The 20,333-nt window shown below is 45.0% G+C and overlaps 1 protein-coding gene and 1 long non-coding RNA gene across 3 annotated transcripts in view; one reads left to right on the forward strand and one right to left on the reverse strand.

Moving 5' to 3' along the window:
- The window catches only part of CEP89 (centrosomal protein 89), a 100,270-nt gene that overhangs the window by 75,830 nt on the left and 4,107 nt on the right, over positions 1–20,333 (reverse strand). The window contains exons 2-5 of one of the 2 annotated variants that reach the window (XM_024238235.3): positions 18,773–18,879; positions 11,879–12,037; positions 5,581–5,767; positions 266–368 (exon numbers count right to left, since the gene is read on the reverse strand). In XM_024238235.3, coding sequence (XP_024094003.3) covers positions 266–368; positions 5,581–5,767; positions 11,879–12,037; positions 18,773–18,879 — 556 coding nt within the window. The remainder of the gene's footprint in view (positions 1–265; positions 369–5,580; positions 5,768–11,878; positions 12,038–18,772; positions 18,880–20,333) is intronic. The other variant, XM_054538841.2, reaches the window with a different exon arrangement.
- LOC129051762 (uncharacterized) lies at positions 293–20,179 on the forward strand. The gene is made up of 5 exons (XR_010138480.1): positions 293–409; positions 915–1,114; positions 7,165–7,260; positions 11,361–11,503; positions 19,437–20,179. It is a non-coding gene; the product is annotated as an uncharacterized LOC129051762 (long non-coding RNA).

Genomic DNA, 20,333 nt, shown 5'->3' on the forward strand with positions numbered 1-20,333 from the left:
CTCCCTGTGCTGCCCAGGCTGCTTTCAAATTCTTGAGCTCAAGGGATCCTCTAGCCTTGGCCTTCCAAAGTACTAGGATTACAGGCGTGAGCCACCATACCTGGACCCTCATTTTCAATAAAAAATAAACTTCGATTATATTCCTAGTTAAAATCACAGAGCTACAGTATGAAGGGGCAATAGGTATGTTTTCCTAAAAATAAGCAATATTCATTATGAAAAAATGTTCTTATATTTTATAAAAATTGTGGCTTTTTTTTTCTACCTTTTTGTTGTGTCCGCTGTGGTGTAGGAGGGGAGCCTGGAAACCCATCTTGATCAGAAATATTTTCATCGTCTTCACTGTCCACCTCATGTAACAATGGCACCTTTTTGTTGTAAAAGACAAAGGAGCAAAGAAGTGAGAAAGGTAACCTTTATATACAGCATGTCCTCCTAACAAATTCCAACATCTTTCAAGTCTTCCCCACTGGGAGCTCCCTCCATGGGCACTTCAGCTGCTTTCCTCAGTGACACACAAAAGGGGTATATCAGGTGGGGCTGGATGACACTTACAGGCCCTCAGGAAAAGCTTAGGGGGCAAAGGCAACACCATTAAAGTTATGCTAAGGCCACTGAGAGCTCCACATCCCAGCCATGTTGCCAGGGCAGCTTCCCTTCCTCATCCCTGCCAAGGACCACCCAATGCCACTCCACCCTGGTACTGAAACCATGTTACTAGTTTCCCCCCATCCCTTTTTTTTTTGAGACAAGGTCTCCTCTGTCACCCAAGCTGGAGCACAGTGGTGTGATCACAGCTCACTGCAGCCTTGACTTCCCACGTGCAAGCGATCCTCCCACTTCAGCCTCCAGAGTAGCTGGGACCACAGGCGTGCACCACCACAGCCAGCTAATTTTTTTTTTATTTTTTGTAGAGACAAGGTCTCCTTATGTTGCCCAGGTTCGTCTCAAACTCCTGGGCCCACGCAATCCTCCTGCCTCAGCCTCCCGAAGTGCAGGGATTACAGATGACAGCCACTACACCCAGCCTGTGTTAATCATTTCTGTGTGGGACAAGCAGTGCTGACCTCCCCTGGGAGGACTCTCAATGAAGACTGCTATGTTCACCAATTATGTAAGTCCACTGTAAATTTCATTTACTGAGGGACTCCCCTCTACTGACTGAGAGTAGCTCCTATATAGGTAACGATTCATGTTAGCTATATAGGAGATACTGAAATTTTGTTTCATCCCAACATGGCAGGGACACAGAGTTGTCCTTTAGAGAGAGGCCCATGGGCCAGGAATGGGACCTGCCGCTGATGAGGAGGAGACATTCCCATTGGCAGGAGCCTGGGGGTAGGGACAGAGGCTGCCTAAAGGAAGAGAAAGAACAGTGAAGCAGGTCTTTTTTTTTTCTTTCTTTTTTTAAGACATGGTCTCACTCTGTCACCCAGGCTGGAGTGCAGTGGCGCAATCATGACTTGCAGGAGCCTTTACCTCCTGGGCTCAAGCAATCCTCCACCTCAGCCTCCCAGTAGCTAGCACTACAAGCGTATGCCACCATGCCTGGCTAATTTTTAAATTTTTTGTAGAGATGGGGGTCTCAGTATGTTGTCCAGGCTGGTCTTGAACTTCTGGCTTCAAGCGATCCTCCTGCCTCGGCCTCCTAAAGGGCTGGGATTACAGGCATGAGCCACTGCACTCGGCCTGAACCAGGTGTTACGCGGTAAACTGTGACTGGCGCTGTCTGGGTGGGCTGCCCTTTGGCTCTTCTGATTCTTCAGTAAAATCTTGCTTTTGTGATCAGTTTGGCTTAGCTGGGCTGCACTGCAGGCAATGGAAGGGCTGTCCCTAGGGCTGACAAGGAGGTGGTGGCAGGGACTAGCAAGACGCCCATGAGAAGGGGCATTTCAGAGTAAAAGCTAAGGCTGCTACGTCCACCTGTCTCTGTGGACACGGTTCCAAGATGACCTGGCTCAAGAGAAGCAAACAGGTCTCCCAAGATACTCATCATTTGAAGAAAGAAAAAGTAAATGGCCGCGTACTTTTTTTTTTTTTTTTTTAATACAGACAGGATCTCACTATGGTGTCCAGGCCAGTCTTGAACTCCTGTCCTCAAATGATCCTCCCACATCCACCTCCCAAAGTGGTGGGATTACAGGTGTGAGCCACTGTGCACGGCCGACCTCAAGCTTTTTTATCTCCCAGGAACAAACTTCCTTGTTTAACCTGTCAAAAATATATTAAGTGACTCACTATTCTCAAGGAAATGTGAAATGGATAAGATGACTTAAAAAGTATTAAGGGCCAGGTGCGGTGGCTCACATCTATAATCCCAGCACTTTGGGAGGCCGAGGCAGGCGGACCACCTGAGGTCGGGAGTTTAAGACCAGCCTGACCAACATAGAGAAACCTTGTCTCTACTAAAAATACAAAATTAGCCGGGTGTGGTGGCACATGCCTGTAATCCCAGCTACTCAGGAGGCTGAGGCAGGAGAATTGCTTGAACCCAGGAGGCGGAGGTTGCAGTGAGCAGAGATCATCCCATTGCACTCCAGCCTGGGCAATAAGAGTGAAACTCTACCCCCTTCCCCACCCCCGAAAAAAGCATTAAGGAGATGCTCAATACGGACAACTGTTTGGCAGTATCTACTGGTACTAAAGCTGATGGTACATATGCCCTATGACCATACGCATACCATTCCTCAGTATACACCCACCAGAACTACACAAATATGTACATCAAGGGACACATCCCCAAATGTTCACAGCAGCACTATTCCTAAGAGTCCCAAACTGGAACCAATCAAGTCCCTGTCATCAGTAAAATGAATAACTGAGTGGCACAGTTGTACAGTAAAATATACAGCAATGAGAACGAACCCGCCCCTGCTATACACAGTAACTGAAGACTCCCAAACTCCAAATAATGCATATCGTCCAATTAAATGCATGTAAATTTTCAGAATAGGCAAAGCTAATCTCAGGTTATTTTTAAAGATTAAGGCTAATCTTGGCAATGGTTAACTCTGTGGGAAGTAGTGACTAAGAAGGGGGATTTCTAGAGTACAAGTAATTTTTTTTTTAAATCTGAGTGGTGGCTACTTTTTGAAAATTTATCGAAATGTACACTTATGATTTATCCACTTCTTGTGCATATTTTATACATCAATAAATAAGTCTACTAAAAACATACCTTCATAAAGAATTTGTGATACTTTATATAAACATACTTTAAAAGGCTTGGCTGGGCGCAATGGCTCATGCCAGTAATCCCAACACTTTGGGAGGATCAGCTAAGGTCAGGAGTCCGAGACCATCCTGGCCAACATGATGAAACCCAATCTCTACTAAAAATACAAAAATTTGCTGGGCATGGTGGTGGGCACCTGTAGTTCCAGCTACTTGGGAGGCTGAGGCAGGAGAATCACTTGAACCCAGGAGGCGGAGGTTGCAGTGAACCAAGATTTTACCACTACATTCCAGCCTGGGTGACAGAGCAAGACTCTGTCTCAAAAGAAATAAACAACAAAAAAAATTATACACACACACACACGCACACGCACACTACTACAGTTGTTTACTTAAACTTGTAGTACAAGAATAAAAACACAAACTTCCAGGATGCACTCCAAATCCAAGAAAAGATGAGTTTCCAAGGAGGGAGTGGGGTTAGGGGACAAGGCAACATCAACCCTAATGGTAACATTTTATTATTTATTATTTTCTACTTTTCACATGTTAAAATTTAAAAATTTTCCTACTACACATGGCTCCTAAAGCCACCCTAACAGACTTGCCTAAAAAAAACAAAATATTTGTCCTTCTAACAAGGAAAGAGTCTCTGTAGGTCACTGTATCTCTTTCTTCCAAGGGAAATATTGTAGCAAGCTTTCCCTCTAGAATAGTGGAGTGATATGACTCTATGTGTAATATCGGTCCAAAATAACCAGCCGGCAAGTGTGCGAGTGAGGAGCAGTAGGACTGATTCTGAGCCCTGCAGAGCTCGACAGGAGCACCTCCCTCCTTGGGGCTCTGGCAGTGTCTGCCTATTCCAGAGCTGCTTGCTATGAGAAACCTAATTCTATGTGTGAAAGTCTGTGTATGTGGGAAAATGATGGTGAGTTCATGAAACAGCCACATAAGGATCCCTCAAAATAAGCTCCTGAAGACCATTTAAAATGTGCTTTAGGGCCAGGGGCGTTGGCTTATGCCTGTAATCCCAACACTTTGGGAGCCCGAAGCAAGAGGATTGCTTAAGCCCAGGAGTTCAAGACCAGTCTGGCTAACATAACAAGACCCTGGCCCTATAGAAAAAAAAAAAAAAAGCCAGTTGTGGTGCCATGTGCCTAAAGCCCCAGCTACTCGGGAGGCTGAGGTGGGAGGATCACTTGAGCCCAGGAGGAGGTGGCTATAATGAGCTATGATTGTGCCACTGCACTCCAGCCTGGGGACAGTGAGACCTCATCTCAATTTAAAAAAAAAAAAAGTGTTTTAATATAGTAGAGGCTAATTAATATACATATAATCAATACTGGTATAGCTTAATGCTGCCGGTCTATATGTACAGACACTATGAATAACACACTATAATGGTGGCTAAAAAAAGAAAAAGGGGCTGGACACAGTGGCTCACACCTGTAATCCAGGTACTTTGAAAGGCTGAGGCAGGTGGATCGCTTGAGGTCAGGAGTTCGAGACCAGCCTAGGCAACATGGAGAAACCCTGTCTCTACAAAAAGCACAAAAAATATCCAGGCATGGTAATGTGTGTCTGTAGTCCCAGCTACTTGGGAGGCTGAGGTGGGAGGATCACTTGAGTCCAGAAGGTTGAGGCTACAGTGAGCTATAATGGTGCCACTGCACTCCAGCCTGAGGGACAGAGCAAGACTCTGTCTCAAAAAAAAAAAAAAGAAAAGAAAAAGAAAAAGAAAAGAAAGAAAAAGATAAAGGAAAAAGGGATATGGTGCTATATTTTGCCATTAAAGAAATGTCATTATCTAGTTTCCAAAACCCTGGGAGCAGTTTAAAAATCGAGATTCGCAGAGCAGCTGGAAGTGGAGAAGTATGTTTCCTTGAATCTCTCTGTGTGCAGTTCCCTGATGTGTGACAGGGCAATGAAGGGAATTCCTCAATGAGTCAGTGGGGGTCAGCTAAGATAAATGCACACAGGAGTTAGAAACGGGAGCGCTCATAGTAAGCACTCAAAGCACATCAGCTCCCATTGAGAGACGCATGACGACGTTCCCCATCAGGCACGAATTTAAAGAAAGGTTGCAGTGTGCAAAATGATACCATAAAAGTGACAGGAAATTTAGCTTCCAAGGTCAAAGAAAAGAACAAGATTGCTAAGCTGTGAATGGAAGTCCACATTAACAATATGAAGATGTTCATCTTTGTTTTTACAAGATAAAGGAAAGAAGTTTATGTTTTAATCTAACCAGATAGAAATGAGGCTGGACACATTTAAAAAAATAAGCCCCAAAGCAAATGCTATCAAATGCAGAATAGAGAGAAGAAATCCTTAGCAATGCACTAATTTACCAAAAGTTAACATCAGGGTGAATGTCAAGAAGAAAACTGGGAACATAGAAAACACCTGATTTCTGTGTGGCACAGCGTACAGGTCATCACTGTGGCCTCCTCTGTCCTCCTGGGCACTGACATCCCCCAATTCCTTGCAGCTGGATGACAGCTGAGTTTCAATGTCCTCTTCGTCCCCATAGTCCAGTGTTTCAAAGGATGGCAAAGAAGATCTTCTTCCCATCTCACTCTGCCAATTTGGTCTGTATTAGAACATTCATGGGGAAAACAAACAAAAAGTCACTTAACACTTGACACTGATAAATACCATGTATTTTTTTTTTTTTTTTTTTTTTTTTGAGACAAAGCCTCGCTTTGTCGCCCAGGCTGGAGTGCAGTGGCGCAATCGCGGCTCACTGCAAGCTCCGTCTCGCGGGTTCACGCCATTCTCCTGCCTCAGCCTCATAAGTAGCTGGGATTACAGGCGCCCGCCACCACGTCTGGCTAATTTTTTTTTTTTTTGTATTTTTAGTAGAGATGGGGTTTCACCGTGTTAGCCAGGATGGTCTCGATCTCCTGACCTCGTGATCCGCCCGCCTCAGCCTCCCAAAGTGCTGGGATTACAGACGTGAGCCACCGCGCCCGGCCAATATCATGTATTAAATGCACTGCCTCTAAGTCCTTATCATAAATGTGTGATACTACAAAGTACACAGAAGCTAAAAGATTAAATTTTCCACCGTCCCTTCTCTTTGTACACTCGGCATATCCTTCTAGTTTCTGTTTTTGGAGTTACTGCATACATATACAATTTGCCTTGTTATGAATAAGGGTTTTTTTTTTGTTTTTTGTTTTTTTTTGAGACAGGGTCTCACTCTGTCTCCCAGGCTGGAGTGAAGTTGTCCAATCATGGTTCACTGTAGCCTCAACCTCTCTGGGCTCAGGTGATCCTCCAATCTCAGCCTCCCAATAGCTGAGACTAACCATGCCCAGCTAATTTTTGTATTTTTTGTAGAGACGGGGTTTCACCATGTTGTCCAGGCTGGTCTCGAACTCCTTGGCTCAAGGGATCCGCCTGCCTCAGCCTCCTAAAGTGCAGGATTACAGGCATGAGCCACTGAGCCCAGCCTGTTGTTATTATTATTGTTATTATTATTTTGAGACAGAGTCTCACTCTGTCACCCAGGATGGAGTATAGTAGCACAATCTTGGCTTACTGCAACCTCTGCCTCCCGGGTTCAAGTGATTCTCCTGCCTCAGCCTCCTGAGTAGCTGGGATTACAGGCACTCACCACCACACCTGGCTAATTTTTCTATTTTTAGTAGAGATGGGGTTTCACCATGTTGGCCAGGATAGTCTCAAACTCCTGACCTCAAATGATCCGCCCACCTCGGCCTCCCAAAGTGCTGGGATTACAGGCCTGAGCCACCATGCCTGGCCCCAGCCTGCTATTAATAAGTATTTTTATTTTTTAAATTGAGATAGGGTCTCATTCTGCCACACAGGCTGGAATGCAGAGGTGCAATCTTGGCTCACTGCAGCATCCACTTCCCCAGCTCAAGTGATCCTCCTACCTCAGCCTCCCGAGTAGCTGGGACTACAGATGCACTCCACCATATCCAGCTAATTTTTTGTTTGTTTGTTTATTTGTATTTTTAGTAGAGAAGGGGTTTTGCCATGTTGCCCAGGCTGGTCTCAAACTCCAGAGCTGAAGTGATCCACTCACCTCAACCTCCCAAAGTGTTGGGATTACAGGTATGATCCACTGTCCCCAGCCTATTAATAAGTTTTTATAGTCAACATTTTAAAAGGTGGGAATCCACCAGATATACCAGCTTAACCAGCCATTTTCCTTGGTTAGGTGGGGTTTTTTTCTTTCACTTTCCATTGTTGTAGATAACCCTGTAATAAACATCTGTGTGCAGATAACCTCTACTGTATTTAAGGTTACTCACATAAAACAAACCGCCATAGAGTAAATTCTTTTTTTCTTTATCTTTTTTATTTGAGATGGAGTCTCACTCTGTCACTCAGGTTGGAGTGTGGTGGTGCGATCTCAGTGCACTGCCACCTCCGCCTCCCAGGTTCAAGTGATTCTCCTGCCTCAGCCTCCCGAGTAGCTGGGACTACAGGCGCCTGCCACCATGCCTGGCTAATTTTTGTATTTTTAGTAGACATGGGGTTTCACCACATTGGCCACACTCCTGACCTCAAGTGATACGCCCGCCTCAGCCTCAAAAAGTGCTGGGATTACAGGCGTGAGCCACTGTGTCCGGCCCATACAGTAAATTCTTGAGTCAAATGGTGTGAACATTTTGTGTCTACATACATACTGCACAAAATCATTTCTCCAAGCTATAAATACACTGGTAATAATTTTCTAAAACTTGCCAAAACAACTTAAAACCCACTGTCTAAATTTGCATTTGTTACTGAGACTGAATGTTTTTCCATATACTTGTGTTCAGGTCCTTTGTCTGTTTTACTTCTGGTATGTCCATTCCAATTTGGTTCTTTTTTTTTTTTTTTTTTGAGATGGAGTCTCACTCTGTACCCCAGGCTGGAGTACAATGGCTCCATCTTGGCTCACTGCAAGCTCCACCTCCCGGGTTCACGCCATTCTCCTGCCTCAGCCTCCTGAGTAGCTGGGACTACAGGCGCCCGCCACCACGCCAGCTAATTTTTTGTATTTTTAGTAGAGACGGGGTTTCACCATGTTGGCCAGGATGGTCTCGATCTGCTGATCTTGTGATCCGCCCATCTTGGCCTCCCAAAGTGCTGGGATTACAGGCGTAAGCCACCGCACCCGGCCTGTTTTTTCATTTTTTTTGTTGTTTTGTTTTTTTGGTTTTTTTTTTTTTTTGAGACAGGGTCTCACTCTGTCATCCAGGCTGGAGTGAAGTGACAAGATCACAGCTTACTGCAACTTTGACCTCCTGGGCTCAAGTGATCCTCCTGCCTCAGCCTCCCAAGCAGCTGGAACTACAGGTGAGCAACACCATGCCAGGATGATTTTTGTATTTTTTTTGTAGAGATGGGGGTCTCACTTTGTTGCCCAGGCTGGTCTCAAACTCCTGATCTCAAGCAGTCCTCCCACCTCAGCCTCTCAAAGTGCTGGGATTACAGGTGTGAACCACCACACTTGGCTTCCATTCCAATTTGAAATTACTAAAATTAATCTACTAAAATTAAAATCCTGACTTTGCTTTTACTATGTTTTTTCTGTTCTATTAATATTATTTTGCTTATATAAATTTCTTAAACATAGAAGTGATTAAAAAGGTTTTTTTACCTTCTAAATTCTTGGTGTAAAAGCAAATAGCAGACATATTCCTGAAGAGGTGTGATAAGACTGGATACTGGATTTCATAGTCTTATTTGTGTGTCTATACAGTATAGTCCTTCATTCAATAGGAATTTATTTTAGTGTATGACTTAGGCAAGGCTCAAAGCTGATTTCTAATACTGCTAATCAATATAGCACTGAATCCTTTCCTTCCCCTTTGAGGTGTGGGACAGACTTTATTAAAGATTCAGTATGCTTATAGAAACACTAGGTTCACCTCAGGGAATTCCTGGGCACCTGTGTATCACTCAACTAGTCCTACAATGTTCTTGCTACTTTATCTATACGTTTTGAAATATGACAGGGCTGGGCCCAATGGCTTTTTATTGCATCAATTGAGGGGTAGCTGTTGGGATGTTCGTGGTTAAAATATAATTTCTGGGCTCTGACTGGGTTGCTTTTTAGTCTCTTGTTTTTAGGGTTTGGCAAGGGTAGGTTTACCTAGGTTGATGGAAAAGTCAGAGATGGGGTGGTTGTGGATTTAATCGGAAATAGTTCTTGAAATTGAGTGTATGTGCGTGCACGAGCATGGCTCACACCTATAATCCCAGCACTTTGGGAGGCCAAGGAGAGAGGATCTCTTGAAGCCAGAAGTTCAAGCCCAGCCTGGGTAACATCAGGAAACCCTGTCTCTACAAAAAAAAAAAAAAAAAAAAAAAAAATTAGCCTGGGCTGGGCACAGTGGCTCGCGCCTGTCATCCCAGCACTTTGGGAGGTCAAGGTGGGCAGATCACTTGAGGCCAGAAGTTTTGAGACCAGCCTGGCCAACATGGTGAAACCCTGTCTCTACTAAAAATACAAAAATTAGCCAGGTGTGGTGGCGGGCACCTGTAGTCCCAGCTACTCTGGAGGCTGAGGCAGGAGAATTGCTAGAACCCAGGAGGCAAAGGTTGCAGTGAGCCGAGATCATGCCACTGTACTCTACCCTGAGTGACAGAGCGAGACTCTGGCTCAAAAATAAATAAATAAATAAATAAATAAATAAGCCAAGCACAGTAGCAAGCATCTGTGGTACCAGCTTCTTGGGAGGCTAAGGCAGGAGAATCATTTGAGCCCAGGAAGAGGAGGTTGCAGTGAGCCATGATTGTGCCATTGCACTCCAGCCTGTGCAACAGAATGAGATCCTGTGTCAAAACAAAACAAAACAAAAAAAATCCCCCTCCAAAAAAATAAAATACATTGGGGATAGTCCAGCACTCCTGTGGGTCAGACCATCTCCTCTGATGGTCTTATGTGCTTATTTTTTCCACTAAATTTTAGAACCATTTACTCATCTTTAGTTTTTATTCAGCCAAAGTATAATGTTTACCAGGAAAAAAAAAAAGGTTAAATTCAAATATCTCAAAATGGTAGCAATACTTTTGGTCAAAACAAAAATAAAAACAACCCTAGAAGGAAATACCTTAAGTATTTATATAATACTATAGTAGGAAGGGTCTTACTAAATTTACAATTATTACAGAAAATGTAAAGAAAAAATGGATAGATTTTACTACATATAAAATACAGAATATTTAGTATATCAAAAAAGCCAACACAGGCCGGGCATAGTGGCTCACACCTGTAATCCCAGCACTTTGGGAGGCCAAGGTGAGAGGATCACCAGAGGTCAGGAGTTCGAGACCGGCCAACATGGCGAAATCTCATCTCTACTAAAAATACAAAAATTAGCCGGGAAAGGTGGCACATGCCTGTAATCCCAGCTACTCATGAGACTGAGGCAGGAGAATCGCTTGAATCCAGGAGGCGGAGGTTGCAGTGAGCCAGGATTGCACCACTGCCCTCCAGCCTGGGCAACAGAGTGAGACTCTGTTTCAAAAAAAAGTCAACCCAACACAAAGGTGAATATACGTGACAATTAAAAAGGCAAATGTGGCCGGGCATGGTGGCTCATGTTTGTAATCCCAGCACTTTGGGAGGCCGAGGCAGGTGGATCATCTAAGGTCAGGAGTTCAAGACCAGCCTGACCAACATGGAGAAACCCCGTCTCTACTAAAAATACAAAAATTAGCCAGGTGTGGTGGCGTGTGCCTGTAGTCTCAGCTACTCAGGAGGCTGAGGCAGGAGAATGGCTTGAACCCAGGAGGCGGTGGTTGCAGTGAGCCAAGATCGTGCCATTGTGCTCTAGTCTGGGCAACAAGAGCGAAATTCTGTCTCAAAACAAAACAAACAAAACAAAAAAAAAACCCAGACAAATGTGATCATGGATCCCTACTCCCATCCCTGCCCCATGCACCCTTAGAGACCTCCAGTGTCTTCCCACCACTCCAAAGGCAGACACCAACCCTCTAAACAGGACACCAAAGGCACCCCCAGCCTGGCCCCTGCCCACTCCTCCAGCCCCATCTCGCATCCCAAACATCCTCCTTCCACTGCCGCCTGTGTCACATTCCCTCGTCTCTGTCTGGAAAGCTCATCCCAGCCCCACAAAGATCATGCCCAGCCCTTGAGCTGTTCCTAGATGATTCCTGTACATCCTAAGCTCTTCCCTCGACCCTCTCTTCCTCAGGAGGAAACCTTCCTGACCCCCTAGCCCTGTATCAGCTCAAACCCAGGACAAGCAACAAAGGAAAAGATGATGAAGAAAAAAGGCTAAACTGCAGCTGCCAAGAAGATCAAATTAATGTGAATGTCCAGAGATACATGTGAGAGGTAAGGAGGGACCACTCTCACTGTTCAGGTTGCCGCACAAAGAAACTTACTAAGGGCTGGAAGCAGCGCTGAATTCATTAGCTCTGTGCCGCTGTGAAAATGGCCAGGACCCATACAAGTCAAAATCTAACAAGATCCACTATGGAGGAAATCCAGATCGCAGAGCAATTAGGTCGCTGGACAGTGTCCATTTGACATTGGTGATGAAAACCCAGCGACTAAGACTCTAGTCATAAATACGTGCACGAGCACCCACACACCCACACAGGTACACATGCACACACATATACTCATGCACACATACACGTAGAGACCAGGCTGAGCCTGCCCCTCTTCCACCCTCAGAGGAAGCAGAAGCGGCGATCTGGTACCTACCGAGGCCTCAGCTGTGAGGTGGTGGCATAGGGCTCGATGAAGCTGTCCTGTTCAACACTGCTGACATCACTCTCAGACCGGGATCTCTGGCGAGGCTGAGGAATAGCAACCGTTCGCCCAGTCAATGTTGTTGCCAGAATGGCTGCTGCCAGAGCAGATCTGAGGACAGAAACATCCCATGGAGATGGTGAGATGTGAACATTCCAGGTGAAGGCTGAACAAGATACACGAACTGATCAAGGTTTACCTTCTGCTGGACAGTGTCAACTGAGCATTTACTCTGCACCCATCATCTACCATAGGCCATCAGACAATCTCATTTGATTCTCACACAACCGTATGACTACATATTATTGTCATCCCATTTTCCATAGAAATTAAATGACTTGTAAAGATTACCTAGCCAGTAGGAGGTAGAACAGGGCCTCTAATCCAGGCAGACACAAAAGCCTACATTCAAGTAGTTTTCTTATTAGAATGGAAGATCAGAATGGAAAAAGAAAATGAGATATAGACTAAAAGATTTAAAAGGGGACTTTAAAAATACTTGCGAATTACTCAGCAATATTTTACAGGAAAGTTAGAGTAAACAGATTTATCCTCCTGCCTAAAACAGTAAAACAAGGCCAGGCGTGGTGGCTCATGCCTGTAATCCTAGCACTTTGGGAGGCCGAGGTGTGTGGGTTACTTGAGGTCAGCAGATCGAGACCAGCCTGGCTAACACAGTGAAACCTCATCTCTACTAAAAATACCAAAAAATTAGCCAGGTGTGGTGGCGCACACCTGTAAATCCAGCTACTCAGGAGGCTGAGGTAGGAGAATCGGTTGAACCCGGGAGGTGGAGGTTACTATGAGCCTAGATTGCACCACTGCACTCCAACCTGGGCAACAGAGCAAGACTCCATCTCAAAAAAAAAAAAAAAAATAGTATAACAAAACAAAAGACCACCGTCCCAGCTTGCTGCCTAGGAAAATTTCCAGGTCACAGCACAGGGAGGAGGAACGGGTGGAGCCAGGCAGACTCCCTGAGTTGTAGAGATGGAGCTGAAAGAATGTGTAGGATAGAGTGCCGGAAAGGAAAGAACTGCACAGAGAGAACGAGGAGATCTGCAGAAGGTCCCCCAGTTTCAGCGGGATACAGTGCAGCACACAAGTGTGAGGAAATTACCCGATAGTGGAGGAAGAACCATTCACCAGGATCACAGGAGCAGTGCCAGGTGCTTACACATAGCCCAAGACAGCAGCTGCTCCCACCAGGAAGACTGGAGAAACCTGTCATTCACAAGACGCTGGGTACAGCACTCAGAAAGGTCTGGCCTCGGTACTGGGGAATAATTAGCCCTGGCTGAGCACTGCTCCACACCCCACCTAACAAATCATATAAGAAAGACCCGGCCAGGCGCAGTGGCTCACATCTGTAATCCCAGCACTATGGGAGGCTGAGGCAGGCGGATCACGAGGTCAAGAGATGGAGGCCATCCTGGCCAACATGGTGAAACCCCGTTTCTACTAAAAATACAAAAATTAGCTGGGCGTGGTGGCACGCGCCTGTAGTCCCAGCTACTCGGGAGGCTGAGGCAGGAGAATTGCTTGAACACAGGAGGCGGAGGTTGCAGTGAGCCGAGATCACGCCACTATACTCCAGCCTGGCGGCAAGGCAAGACTCTGTCTCAAAAAAAAAAAAGACCCAAAAGATCTGTTTCCAAGAAATTGAACTGCATCCCAGAACAAAGGTCAAGACGTTTTAAGGAATACAAAACTATCCAGCACTAAAGGTAAAATTCACAACAAGATCTTATATCCACTTAGATAAGCAGGCATGCAAAGAGACAGCAAACCATGACCTATAATGAAGACAATCATCAACTGAAACCCACTAAGAACTGAACACATATGTTAGAATTGGCAGAAAAGCACATTCAGACAGTTATTATAGCTGTATTTCATATAATCAAAAAGCCAAGTAGAGACATGGACAATTACAAAAAGATCCGAACTTCATGAGATAAAAATGACAACATCAGAGATAGAAAGTATACTGGATGGGATTAACAGATTATATGTTGCAGAAGATCAGTAAAATTAAAGGCAAAAACAACCAAAATGAAATGGAGATGAAAAAAAAATTTTTTTAAAGAGCATCAATCAGATGTGGGATAAAAACCACCATTTTTTATATTTTGGTTTTGGGGCTTTTTTTTGAGACCAATCTCACTCTGTTGCCCAGGCTGGAGTACAGTGGCGCAATCACAGCTCAGTATAGCCTCAACCTCCTGGGCTCAAGTGATCCTCCCACCTCAGTCTCTTGAATAGCTGGGACTACAGGCACACGCCACCACACCTGGCTAATTTTTATATTTTTTGTAGAGATGGGGTCCGATATGTTCTCCATGCTGGTCTGGAACTCCTGGGCTCAAGTAATCCTCCTGCCTCAGGCTCCCAAAGTGTTGGGATTACAGGCACGAGCCACCACGCCCAGCTGCTGTTTTGTTTTAAATTACTACATTTTGGTGCAATTGTCACACAGCAATAAATAACTAATAGCCTCATCATCAAATGGTGCTGGAAAAATCAAATCTCCATATGCAAAAAAAAAAAAAAAATCATGGATCTATACCTTACACACTGATATGGTTTGGCTCTGTGCCGTTACCCAAATCTCCTCTCAAATTGTAAGCCCCACGTGTCGAAGGAGGAAAGTAATTGGATTATGGGGGTGGTTTCTCCCATCCTGTTCTTGTGACAGTGAGCTCTCACGAGAGCAGATAGTTTTACAAATGGTAGTTTCTCCTGAGCTCTCACATGCTCGCTCTCTCTCATCTGCCACCATGTAAGACATGCCTGCTTCCCCTTCCACCATGATTGTTAGTTTCCTGAGGATTCCCCAGCCATGCAGAACTGAGTCAATTAAATCTCCTTTGTTTATAAATTACCACATCTCAGGTAGTATCTTTATAGCAGTGTTAGAACGGACTAATACGCACACCATTTACAAACATTAACTCTAAATGGATTACAGACCTAACTGTAAAGCCTAAAACCGTAACACTTCTAGAAGAAAATATAAGAGAAAACCTTTGTGACCTTGGGTTAGGTAAATATTTCTTCAATATGAGATACTGAAAGCATGATCCATAAAAGAAAAAATTGTAAGCTGGACTTCATAAAAATTAATAACTTCTGCTCTTTGAAAGACACTGTTTAAGAGAATGAAAAGACAAGCCATAGAGAGAAAAGACTTGCAAATCACATATTTGATAAAAGACTTGTATTGATACTATATAACGAACCCTCAGGACGCAATAATGGAAAACAAGCTGGGGCTGTGATGTCTCCAGGAAACCCACAGTCTTCACCCAGGTCTCTGCTTACGTCTCCTGGATGAAAAATGTCATTGCCTCCAACTGAACATGATCCTGAGTCCAACAGCCTTCCCAAGATGGTTCTTAGATCTGCAACAGGACTTGTGACCAACAACGAATGCCCAATTTTTATAAATGGGCAAAACATGTGAACAGATGCTTCACTAAAAAAGATATAAAGATGACAAATAAGCACATGCAAAAAATGCTCAATACCATTAGCCATTAGAGAAATGCAAAATAAGGCTGGGTGTGGTGGCTCACGCCTGTAATCGCAGTACTTTGGGAGGCCGAGACAGGTGGATCACTTAAGGTCAGGAGTTTGAGATCAGCCTGGCCAACATGGCGAAACCCCATCTCTACTAAACATACAAAAATTAGCCGGGTGTGGTGGTGCATGCCTGTAATCCCAGCTACTTAGGAGGCTGAAGCATGAGAATCGCTTGAATCCAGGAGGCGGAGGTTGCAGTGAGCTGAAATCGTTCCACTGCACTCCAGCCTGGGTGACAGAATGAGACTCTGATCAAAAATAACAGACTCCATCTCAAAAACAAAAAAACAAAAAACACACAATGAAATACTAGTACACACTCATGAAATGTCCAAAATTTTAAAAACTGACCAAGACAACCCCTTGTGCTCTTTTATTCTAAACTGCACCTATGAGAATGGCTTCCACAAAGGAGGGCAACAAGAAGGGTTGTTCTGTCATCAACAAGGTTGTGACCAGAAAGCACACTATCAGCACTCATGAGCACACCTATGGAGTGTGTTTTAAGACGCTGCCCCTGGCATACACAAAGAGATCTGGAAATTTCCCATGAAAGAGCTGGGAACTCCAGATGTGTACATCGACGCCGGGCTCAACAAAGCTGTCTTAGACAAAGGAGTAAGGAATATCCCTCACCCTACCTGTGTACCACTGTCCAGAAAGCATAATGAAGATGAAGATTGATCAAACAAGCTCTGTACATTGGTTAGCTATGCAACTGTCACCACTTTCAAAAACCTACAGTCAATGTGGATGAAAACTAACCACTGACTGTCCAAGTTATAAAAGACCACACACACACACACGCACGCACTCACACGCATGCACATGAACACATACACACACACACAGACACACACACACACACACACATACACACACTCTGACCAAACCAAGTACTGGTGAGAATATGAAGCAACTGGACTCATATACTGTTGGTGGGAACATAAATGGGACAATGACCTTGGAAAATAGTTTGACAGTTTCTTAATAAATTAAATATCTGCCTAGTATAAGGCCCAGCTATAGGTATTTACCCGAGAAATGAAAGTATATATCCAAACATTTGTGTATACATTTTTTTTTTTTTGAGATATAAGTCTCGCTTTGTTGCCCAGGCTGGAGTGCAGTGGTACAATCTTGGCTCACTGCAACCTCTGCCTCCGGGTTCAGGTGATTCTCCTGCCTCAGCCTCCCCAGTAGCTGGGACTACAGGAGTGCACCACCACACCCAGCTAATTTTTGTATTTTTAGTGGAGATAGGTTTTCACCGTGTTGACCAGGCTGGTCTCAAACTACTGAGCTCAGATGATCTGCCCGCCTTAGCCTCCCAAATTGCTGGGATTATAGGCGTGAGCCGCCGCACTCAGCCAGTGTGCAAATGTTTACAGCAGCCTTATTCTAGTAACCAAAAATTAGAAACAAGCCAAATACCCATCAACAGGCGAATGGATAAACAAACTGTGGCATATTCATATAATGAAATACTACTCAGTAAGGAAAAGGATGAATTATTGACTTTCAGAACATGTGTGAATCAGAATAATCATGCTGAGTGAAAGAAGGCAGTGTATTTTATGTAATTCCACTTATATAAAATTCTAGAAAATACAAGCTAATCCATAGCGTGAGAAAGGAGATGAGAGGTTGCCCGGGGATGAACAGGAGCATGAAAGGTGGCAGAGAGGGGAAGGGGGAAGGAATTACAAAGGAGCATGAGGACTCTTGTCAGAATGATAGATGTATTTATTATCTTTTTTTCTTTTTCAGGAGCTACCCTATTAATTATCTTTTTAAAAAAAATTTTTTTAGAGGCAGGGCCTCACTCACAACAGCCTCACTATTGCTGAGGCTGCAGTGCAGTGACTCGATCATAGCTCACTGCAGCCATGACCTCTTGGACTCAAGTGATTCTCCAGCCTTAGCCTCCTGAGTATCTGGGATTGCAGGCATGTACCATCATGCTCAGATAATTTATTTTCTTTTAATTTTTGCTATAGATAAGGTTTTGCTATGTTGCCCAGGCTGATCTTGAACTCCTGGGCACAAGCAATCCTCCTGCCTCAGCCTCCCAGGATCAGTTTACCCTAGGAGTTCAAGACTAACTTGGGCAACATAGTGAGACCTCCATCTCTGCAGAAAATTTAAAAAATTAGGCAGGCATGGTGGCATGCACCTGTAGTCCCAGCTACTCAGGAGGCTGAGACAGGAGGATCGTTTGATGCTAGGGGGTTGAGGCTGCAGTGAGTCACGTTCGCACCAATGCACTCCAGCCTGGGCAACAGAATGAGACCATATCTCGAAAAAAACTTTTTGTTTTGGCCAGGCACAGTGGCTCACATCTGTAATCCCAGGCACTTTGGGAGGCAGAGGCAGGTGGATTGCTTGAGCCCAGGATTTCAGCCTGGGCAACATGGCAAAACCCTATCTCTACAAAAAATGGAAAAATTAGTTAGGCATGGTGGTACGTGCCTGTAGTCCCCGCTACCCGGGGGGCTGAGATGGGAGAACTGATTGAGCCTGGGAGGCGGAGGCTGCAATGAGCCATGTTTGCACCACTGTACTCCAGCCTGGGCAACAGAGCAAGATCCTGCCTTGAAAAAAAAATTAATAATTAAAAAAAAAAAAGAAAATTGGCTGGGCGTGGTGGTTGATGCCTGTAATCCCAGCACTTTCAGAGGCCGAGGCAGGTGGATTAAGAAAGAGGTCAGGAGTTTGAGACCAGTCTGGCCAACATGGTGAAGCCCCATCTCTACTAAAAATACAAAAATTAGCTGGGCGTGGTGGCATGTGCCTGTAATCCCAGCTACTCCGGAGGCTGAGGCAGGAGAATTGCTTGAACCTGGGAGGTGGAGGTTGCAGTGAGCCAAGATTGCGCCACTGCACTCCAGCCTGGGCAACAGAGCAAGACTCCGTCTCGAAGGAAAAAAAAAAGAAAGAAAATTATGTGTATGATTCAAAATTCCCTGTTAACCTGAATACTTGGGCTTTAATGCTTTACATTTTTTTTTAAATACTCATCGCATTCAATCACGAAATGTGAGAAGTTCATGCACCTGAAAAGGATAGACCTCAAGTCAGTCCATTATCCTCAGAGACACCATATTAAGTGCATCATTATGGAATCGTGGTAAACATTTTGAAGGACATGATTCTAACCTCCCTACTTGTACTTTTCTGGGCAGTTTGAGCAGTTCCAGGATCCAGTACCTGGATGCTGAGCACAGGGGTGACCTCAGTGCCTGCTCATCTGATACTCACCTTGGTCTCTCTGGAGACGGGTTGGGGCTGCGGGGAGGAGGTGTGCGTGGCACAGCTGCCTTTGGAGCAATGCTGGCTGCAGGTAAAAGGCCATGGATGATGTGTTTCTGCACAAATGAAATCCAACAGAAGTCACTGGGTTGGGTCACTGGATCACCTGAGTCTTGTCACCACTCCCCATGGGCCTGCAAGGGGACACCTGCACTGGCCACCCATGGATCCAAACCCATCAGAAGCCCACTCCTCCCCTACCATCCCCAGTCCCCATCAGGCCAGACAAGTGCACACAGCCAAGGAGCATCATGACAGCTGCTCATTGTGGGGCCCTCTTGTCCTTCCCTCCTCAGAGCTTCCCTGGCTGTCCCCAAGAGTCACCCTCTAGCTCTTCCACGTGTCCCACAGCACTCCCCACAGTGATGTCTCATGTGGCTCCCCCTGCAGAGCAGGGTGACTTCCTGAGAAGCAAGTGACTTCCTTATCTTTTTTTGCTTTGTTTGAGATGGGGTCTTGCCCTGTTGCCCATGGTGGAGTGCAGTGGTACGATCATAGCTCACCACAGCCTCAAACTCCTGGCTCAAGCAATCCTCCGGCTTCAGCCACGCGAGTAGATGGGACTACAGATGTTCACCACCATGCCTAGGTAATTTTTTGTATTTTTTTGTAGAGACAGGATCTCACTACATTGCCCAGGCTGGTCTCAAACTTCTGGCTTCAAGTGATCCTCCCACCTCAGCCTCCCAAAGTGTTGGGATTATAGATGCGAGCACCACACCTGGCCGACTCTTATTTTTATCAATCCTGGAACTCTAGCATTGCGCACATTGCCTCACACCTCACAGGGGCTTAATATAAGCTTTTAGGTGGCTTATCTCCAAGATGAGAGTAATGAAAACTAACTGCTATACACAATAAAAGTCAGAGAGCCCCGCTTTAGGTAACTGTAACTGGGAGTCTCTGAGACGTTTCTGGGTCTAGTCCAATCATTTTCTTGGCACGAGCCATTCATTCACACCTACTAGAGGCAGAACACCATGACAGCAATGAAGAAACTTTGTCTTCATCCCCAAGGTGGTGAGTAGGGAGGAAAAACAGCCAAATAATTATTACAGAACATAGAATTATGGAATGAGCCGGGAGAAAGGCTCTCACTAAAAATGGAAGAAAAAAAAAAAAGAGCATCAATGAGATGTGGAATAAAAACACTATTGTTTTCTATTTGAAGCCAGTAATTAGCACAAAGTGCTGGGGCGGGCAGGGAGGGAAGATTCCTCCAGGTCTGGGGCCAGCCTGGGAATTTCAAATGCTTTCCTTCAAGAAAATCACACAGGCGTTTAGACTGGGCTTTCAGAGATGCCCACTGGTCCCACATTTGGAAATGTGACGGAACAGCATTCTAGGAAGAGGGAACAGCATGAACAAAGGAATGGAGCAAGACATTGGTTGCAGTGCTCGGAAATCATAAGCACTGTTCTCTGTTTTGCTGGAATAGAGGCATCTGCGAGGGTGGGGCTCAGGGGCATGGTGGGGACAATTCCCATGGGAAGGGCTTCCAGAGTAGATG

Source organism: Pongo abelii, chromosome 20, assembly GCF_028885655.2.
Source record: "Pongo abelii isolate AG06213 chromosome 20, NHGRI_mPonAbe1-v2.0_pri, whole genome shotgun sequence".
In the NCBI taxonomy this organism is placed as follows: domain Eukaryota; kingdom Metazoa; phylum Chordata; class Mammalia; order Primates; family Hominidae; genus Pongo; species Pongo abelii.